The sequence below is a fragment of the Dreissena polymorpha genome, chromosome 2, assembly GCF_020536995.1.
Source record: "Dreissena polymorpha isolate Duluth1 chromosome 2, UMN_Dpol_1.0, whole genome shotgun sequence".
Lineage (NCBI taxonomy): Eukaryota > Metazoa > Mollusca > Bivalvia > Myida > Dreissenidae > Dreissena > Dreissena polymorpha.
In genome coordinates, this window is record NC_068356.1 from 90,303,644 (window position 1) to 90,312,439 (window position 8,796).

The 8,796-nt window shown below is 37.7% G+C and overlaps 1 protein-coding gene across 3 annotated transcripts in view; it reads right to left on the reverse strand.

Moving 5' to 3' along the window:
* The window catches only part of LOC127868019 (chitotriosidase-1-like), a 33,096-nt gene extending 24,687 nt beyond the window's left edge, over positions 1-8,409 (reverse strand). For 2 of the 3 annotated variants that reach the window (XM_052409575.1, XM_052409577.1), the window contains exons 1-3: positions 8,306-8,409; positions 2,686-2,737; positions 232-418 (exon numbers count right to left, since the gene is read on the reverse strand). In XM_052409575.1, the coding sequence (XP_052265535.1) occupies positions 232-418; positions 2,686-2,737 (239 nt within the window). In that variant the 5' untranslated portion in view covers positions 8,306-8,409. Of the gene's footprint in view, positions 1-231; positions 419-2,685; positions 2,738-3,040; positions 3,140-8,305 lie in introns of those variants that run through there. The other variant, XM_052409576.1, reaches the window with a different exon arrangement.
* Between the last annotated feature and the right edge of the window lie 387 nt (positions 8,410-8,796).

The following is an 8,796-nucleotide window of genomic DNA, read 5'->3' on the forward strand; positions in this document are numbered from 1 at the left end:
GCATTCACGAAAAGTGTCGTTCCATAAAAATCCTTTAAAGTCCACGCAGGCTTATCAGGGACGACACTTTTCGCTTTTATATTATTTGTCATTTGAGGGAAGTCTCTTCTTTACGCCGTTCCTCATAAGCCTGTGCGGACTACAAAGGCTAATCTTATATGAGACTTTACGCACATGCATAAAGCCCCATTTTCCATGAGCACGGTTAATATATGTTAAAAGTGCACGTACATTCCCTTCATCCAGGGCGTTGATTCGTCGTTCCACTCAAAGGCGGCCAAGTGGTTACCGGTCATCTTAGCAAACGAGTAGATAATGTGCGTACAGAGGCTGGCATCAATGTTCTCTGGGTAGAACTTGCCCGGCCCGTTCCGGTACTGTGACCAGTTCGTATGGTAACATACCCGCCGGATCGCCGCTGTGGACAGTTGAAACATTTTCATTAAGTTATTAATCATACATTAGTCCACTGAGTGTCAAAATTAAAGCATCAGATACTAACAAAAAGATTACTGTATATCCAAATAAAAAAACAAAAACAGTTTTAGACAGTATTGATGAGCAGCAAAATAAAGTATTTAATCGATTGTAGCATTAAATTGAAAAAAACAGCACCTGAGAAAAAAAGCACAAAAGGGAGACAACTAGCGCTGTCCATTTCTTAAAATCAACAACAGTCGCTTCCCTGATAGTGTACACAATGGGAATACATATTTCGAAACTTTTGGCAGCAATAAAACTTACATCAAAACTTAAAGTATCGATTTTAAAAAATAAACAAATAAACTACTGTATCACCGAAAACAAGCATAGTGGTGTAAAACACTTAAATTGCATTTCAAATGGTTAATAGAATCACGTAAAATGTTATCGCAAATAATTAAACACAAAAAATGAATTATACCAGCAATAACACACGCAACTTTAAAGTAACTGCTTTTAAGTTAGCAAAAGCTTGTGGTTAAAATGAGACGAATTCTTTACCCATTAAGATCGGTGAATCAATACAAATAATTGCACACGTCAAAACGATATATAACAATACACATTCCCTCACGATAACCATTAAGACCAAAAGCGAAAGTACACGGTGTGCCAATACACGATATATTCGTGTAATTGCGTCCTCGGCTTAATTGAAAAACAATTCTTAGCACTAATGCTTTCGGGCTAGTTTTTTTAGCAAACAGGCGCTATGAACATGCTATAAATGCCACTTACTTTTGTTAAATAACCAGTTATAAAAAAACTATTTTTAGTTTTATCATGTGCGGTATACGATTCTTTTGAAAGTAAATTATTTAACTCTGTTTCCAGCAGATGTAACGTATTTTTGCGTTCACGTGATTTTTTCTTTGAGAACTCTTTTGGCATTTGTTTAAATTCATATTTAAAAAAAATCCCAAATAATTTGTTTACTATCTATATGTAACTGCATACATTGTTCGATTATGGTCTTTACTTTAGTACAGTAATCAGGTTCACTTAAAATTGAATTATTTAATTTCCAAAAACCTTGGCCACGTTAAGATGGACTTTTAAGTTTGATAGGTATTGCCAGATGATCAGTTGATTGAATAATTGCAGGTCTTATATCACATTAATGTAGAAGAGGAATGCTATTTCTATCTAGACGCAAGAAATCTATACGCACATGATAAAACTAGAGTCAACGAATTGGAAAATTATATTAAAGAAATTTACACCTTTAAAGCAAATGGGGCTTTTGTGAGATCAAGAGTAAAATTTATAGAAGAGGGCGAAAAACTACTTTTATGATGTTCTTATAACATCTTTTCGGGGAAAACTGCGATCGGACGACATTTCATGAATGCTTCAGTCACAAATAATCCGGTCGCCGGTCGATGTGTTCGATCTAAAGGCATCTGGACACGTCGGACCCGTCCGCCGTCCGATGAGTGACACAGTTTAATACCTCCGTCAAAAATAGAGACCGATTACCGTCTGATTAGCGGATGACGTATTTTCCGCTCATCAGGCTTGCGCCCAGGCGATAAACGCACGGACACCGGATTCATTGTACGTGAAGCACGAGGAGCTCCGCCCGATGTATATGTCTCTGGGAAAAACCTTGATTGTGCCGATACACGTACAATGAATCCGATATCGGGCGATCGCCGGGCGATGACCGTGCCATTATTGTCCGATCTTTTTTCGATCTCAACTCGATTCCTTCCCGGGCCCGACGTCGGGTAAAATTTTAAGTGAGACTTCAAATTATTCAGGACGCCGCCCGATGCTACAAAATGACCCGGTGTCTGTGCGATTACCGGCCGTTCAGTCCGATGAGCGGAAATTACGTCGGTCGCTGATCGGACGGAGATCGGTCCCTCTTAGTGACTGAGGTATAATAAACTGTATGATCTTGAGTATTTATACAAGTGTTTCTTAATCGGCCGCAACACAAACTCTCTCATAACGTGACAAAGAGCATATCGTGGTTTGCTTATAAATCCACAAGCTAGCGAATGTCTACATATTTCCTCAAACCTCAAATCAAAAGCATTTTAGTAAGACCCCGGACTTTCGTGTCACGTTTCATTGTCGATACTGTTGTCGTGCGTATTTTGGCCAGGTTATGGGACAGATTTGTCTCGGGTTGTTTATCATGTATTTAGTTATATTTCCGGAATATGGACCAAAATATTGCACGGGAAAACTTACCAGCTGACCCAATAGCCACGATTGCCAAAACTGCAAGAGTTAACTTGGACATCTGAAAATAATAGAAAAAAGATCGTTTGGATATTTGAAGGAAAATTTATTTTTCAAACGAGTCCAATAAAGAAATCTACGTATTAGTCACTCAACAACGTTCTATCAGGTATAATACATTTGGAAGTACACTCTCACATAAGTTCATTTTACAATTTTATCATACTGTTATATTTTGGTAAACATTTAGTTGAATATATATATTTCGAAATAATTACGAAGCCATAGTCATATCAATATATTTATATGGTATCTAAATAACATAAAGAGCTCTATTGACTTATTACATTATTTATTTAAATACCTCTAACAACGCTGCCTAAATGCACCTGGCAGACGCCCGTTCAATAAAGTATGCATAAAAACTAGCACTGATGACTCTTTATATCGTTCAATTAATCGCATGTGACCTGCAATCGAACTCGGTCGAGACCATTTTAGAGTTCCTGATAAGACATGACAACTGCACACATGATTATCTTAAGGCTGAAACAGTTGCAACCTAACTGCCATGTAATGTGACGAAACGATTAAATGATCGACTTTACCACAAAGAGGTAGAAACAGTACTTTATTTGTGTCAAGAACTCATTAATTTACACCTTCTCAGGTCGTCGAGTGGTTTTAAGTACACCCAAACCGTTACGTCATACAGCCTGATAGGCAACATCTGCCAATATCTGCCAACTTGGATACATGTACATCTTTCAATGCAACGTTGACCCATTTCTTAACCGTTAACCGGTTAACCTTTCAACAATACTCCTAAACATTAAAATAATAATGATTACCCCTTCAGAAACCGTTTCAAATGGACGTATTGTTGATAATGAAATAGGTACTGTAATCAAGTTTTTTGTTAATTTGTCTATGCCACACTCTAATGAGTGATTGGTAATGATAAAGCATTGACGTATATTGCAAATCTTGTTCTTACCAAGCGTTATCGAGAAAGAAAGGGTAAACAATCGTAAATAAAAAAGAATTTAAGATTAATAAACATTAAAACAAATTATCGGAGTAAATGTCAAACTACCATGTTTTGAAAAAGTTACTTTTTACTCTGATTTACTTTAATGAAATGAGGAGCTACCCACATAATCGATTTTAAAGTGGAATTTAATGGTTAGACTGCCCTGAACTAACAAGACTTTTGACGTCACTTATGTCCTCTGTGAAACAAATAATTCACGACACTTGTCAGAATTCGACCTTCTTTCGCCACATTTCAAGAGCATTCATCAAAGGGTGGCCATTTGTTAACATTTTGTTATACATTCCGAAGATGAATAATACATTAATTTTGGAACCATATAATCACGTTTTTTGTACAACTGGGCGAATGTGTCGTCGGGTAAAATAATTGTAATCCTTGTAACTTAGATATGTATTCCATTTATCTTTCTAAAATAAATACACCATTTTCCGAAAGAAACATATATTAACTATTGAATACTTTTTATGCCCCCTTCGAAAAAGAGGGGGTATATTGCTTTGCACATGTCGGTCTGTCGGTCTGTCGGTCCGTCCACCAGGTGGTTTCCGGATGATAACTCAAGAACGCTTGGGCCTAGGATCATGAAACTTCATAGGTACATTGATCATGACTCGCAGATAACCCCTATTGATTTTGAGGTCACTAGGTCAAAGGTCAAGGTCACGGTGACCCGAAATAGTAAAATGGTTTTTGGATGATAACTCAAGAACGCATACGCGGCCAACCGGGCGAACTCTGAACAATATAACTGAAGCAAGTGGTCTGTAATCCTTAATCTATAATTATCAGTCCAATGAAAAATCATCATTTGAGTAAAATAAAGTGGATCAGTAAAAATATTATCAGAATATGAGATTATTTTGTATATTTTGTATATTAAATATTGTGTTAATGTTTAATTTTGTTGATTAATATAAATATAAGCAGGGCAGGGGAGGTAATACACTATTATATCTATCTTATATACAGGGGAAACAAATGCAATAAGTTTAAATTTCATGTTTAATAAATAGAGGATATTTGTTCATGTCAGTGTGAGATCATATGTTATTTTTTTCATTGTCCCTTGAAATATTGCTTTTATATTTTGCATACTTGTTTACCAACATCACCCCAACCTATATCCCCCCCCCCCCCGCAAACCTCATCCCCAAATATTTTTTTTAAACATCATCTCATAAATTACTTCATCCCATACCCCCTCTCACCCCACCCCCCTACCCCCCCCCCAATTTTTTTTTTAATCTAATAAACTACCACACCCCACATTATACCCCCCTCTCACTCCCCCCTACCCCCCCCTACCCCCCCCCAACCCCCCCCCAAAAAAAAAAATGATTTTTTTAACATCTTATAAATTACCACACCCCACATTATAACCCCCTCTCACCCCCACCCCCCTACCCCCCAAAAAAAACACATTTTTTTTAAATCTAATAAATTACCACACCCCACATTATACCCCCTCTCACCCCCCCCCCCCCCTACACACCGCTACCCCCCCCAAAAAAAAAAAAAATTATTTTTTTAAACATCTCATAAATTACCACACCACACATTATAAACCCCCTCTCACTCCCCCCCCCCCCCCAACAACATCACCCCAGCCTATATTCCGCCCCCCCCCCCAACCTCACCCCCCCTCCAATTTTTTTAAACATCATCTAATAAATTACCACACCCCACATTATACCCCCCTCTCACCCCCCACCCCCCTACCCCCCCACCCCCCAATTTTTTTTTATTATTTGTAAACAGCTAATAAATTACTACACCCCACAGTATACCCCCCTCTCACTTCCCCCTACCCCCCTACCCCCCCCCCCAACCACCCTCCCAAAAAAAAAGATTTTTTTTAAACATCTAATAAATTACCACACCCCACATTATACCCCCTCTCACTCCCCCTACCCCCCCCTACCCCCTCAACCCCCCCCCCATTTTTTTAAACATCTTATAAATTACCACACCCCACATTATACCCCCCTCTCACCCCCCACCCCCCTACCCCCACTTAATGCTGTTCACTGCAGAAATGTCCTGTTTTATCACTAGGTATGAAAGAAAATGTTTTATTCCTGGTTAGTTTAAGGCCGGGTTTCCATGCATCCGTGTCCGCGCTCCGCGTCGGCGTTCCGTGTCTGCGTTCCGTATGCGGACACGGAGTATCTATTCCATGCATCCGCTTATAATGATGAAAATGAACTTTCATAATAGGCCTAAATGTTGAGTATTAAAAGGAGCAATACCATTTTCAGTAAATTGTGTACGTGTTAAGCCCCAACAGCATTGAAGGGGCGGTCAACCAGACACCCCACATTATAACCGCCTCTCACCCCTCACCCCCTACCCCCCCCCCCAATTTTTTTTTTAAACAACTTATAAATTACCACATCCCACATTATACCCCCCTCCTACCCCCCCCCCCCCCAATTTTTTATTTTTTTTATTTTTGAAAGACCGTCTAATAAATTATTGAAAATGAACAATTTTCCCATGATGGCTAACGTTATACTGTCAAGCACTCGAATAGTTGGGCGCGCTGTCCTCTGACAGCTCTTGTTAGGTCACAAGGTCAAAGGTCAAGGTCACAGTGACTCGAAATAGTAAAATGGTTTCCGGATGATAACTCAAGAATGCTTACGCCTAGGATCATGAAACTTCATAGGTACATTGATCATGACTGGCAGATGACCCCTATTGATTTTCATGTAACTAGGTCAAAGGTCACAGTGACTCGAAATAGTACAATGGTTTCCGGATGATATCTTACATTAGGTCAAAGGTCAAGGTCACAGTGACAAAAAACGTATTCACACAATGGCTGCCACTACAACTGACAGCCCATATGGGGAGCTTGCATGTTTTACAAACAGCCCTTGTTATATTAGTGATGCCGTGTTTGATCACTTTTTATTTTTATTGTTCTGTTTTATCATCGCAACTATTTGATTAAGATTTTTTATACTTTACCCGCAGTGAGGGTATTTAATGGCGCCATGTTTTGTAAAATATACGAAACATCAGAGAGCAAGTTCGACGGTTTAATAATATGACATCATGTCGAATAATCTTGTACACGTAAATGGATATATTGATGTCCTTTATAACATTTTCTTCATGCGCAATACATTTCTTATCATTACGCATTTATCGCAAAATATTTCTCAAAGGACTGAATCACGTATTAAAGCGAAATAATTAAGCAGCCATAGTCATATACATATGCATTCCGGTAGCAATGCAAAACCGTTGTTTTTTGTGTGCTGGGCCGTTTTCTAATTTTAGGATCAGGGAATTATATTATACCAACGAGAGCTCCAACGATTCTTTTTGATGCATTATTTTATAATGCCCGGAATCGATTAAGTCTACCGAGTATATTAAACTGGTAAATAACGTTTCAATAAATATATTAATCGATATCTTTTCATGTTGTTGTAGAGGGGTATATATATTGGTCATGACATTATTTTTGTTGCTTTAGTTAGCTAGTTGACTTTGAAATGTGGCAGTCTGCAAGTGATTAACTTTTTTGTGGTTAATAGATGAATATTTTTTATACAAACTGTGAACAAAATCCATGAAAATTATCAATAATGTTCACTGTTTTACTGTGAAATGACATCGTATTTGATGTCATGATATTATTGTGCTCGCCAAAATCTCAAATGTATTTCTTGTATTTGTAATATTGTACAACTATCAGAAAACAGCATGAAATAAAAAAAATGTAGTGGTTTAAAGTGATATTATGGGCATCTAACAGTTTATAAGTGTCTATCGCAACCGATGTTTATTTTTGGTGTTTTCACTTCATATACACTTGTATTTGTTAATGCAGCATCAGCATACTAAAACATTATCCCGGAAAGAGAAAAATAATGCATTTGAATATCAACCGCACTTTCGTTTGACAACTGATCAGGCATGTACAATGTGAACCTAAATTTAGTTTTAGTGCAGATTCGTTCATACGACACTAAGACACAATTTTGTTTTACGGATCATTTCGGCTTACAGGACTGGGTGAGTCACGTAAGAATATCGAATATAAAATATATTTTTATAAACAACTGGTAGCAAGATGAGTTGCATTGTGGTCAGTAACCACATTTTAACTAACTCTTTTGACCTGTTTAATTCTTTTCAGCTCAATTCAACAGTGAAACATGCCCATAATATCACTTTAAGTAGAATATCGATTTTGATTATAGAAAAGAAATATGGTCACTCGTTGCATCGCGATTCGTTAAAATATTAATTTCTTTGATCACTTATCAATTAAAATCTATAAAATTTCCGATTCAACAAATATCATCTATATAATGCGCAAGCGTTCAATTTAAATATCGTTGCGGCTCTAGTAACAAAGTTTTTTTTTATAAAAAAAGCTGACCAATCAAAACATATGTTACAAATGAGCCTGGAAATTTGCCAGTTTAATTTTGAATGTAAAAAAAGTATATTGTACAATAAGCTCGTTTGATGGTCATCGGAAAAAAGGCATGAGAGATTCAAATATCAAGATTGAATAATTAAAGACTTGAAATTAAGACAAAGTCGCCCTACCTTTTAGAGATCTGTCCGTGGTCTGCAGAACGTTTGAGATAACGTACGTACAAGCAGGTGCTTTGGTGTTCACGCTGCGTGGACGTAGCTTTGTTGAATCTTACTAATTGAGTCGCGTTCTGAGAAAGCTGGGCTTAATGCCTATGCGAAAAGTGTCTTGCCAGATTAGCCTGTGCAGTCCGCACAGGCTAATCAGGGCTGACACTTTCCGCTTTTATGGTATTTTCAGTTTCAAGGAAGTCCCTCCTTACTGAAAATCAAGTTTAGGCGGAAAGTGTCGTCCCTGATTAGCCTGTGCGGACTGCACAGGCTTATCTGGGACGACACTTTACGCACATGCATTATGTCCAGTTTTCTCAAAACGAGGCTCAATTGTTTTGGTGATAACAACATATGTTATTTATTGCTACTCAAACTCTGGATTCGATCGCGCATTTCAAGGAAAACGTGAATATTAAACAGCGACATGTTGGGGAAAAGTTAAAAATGTG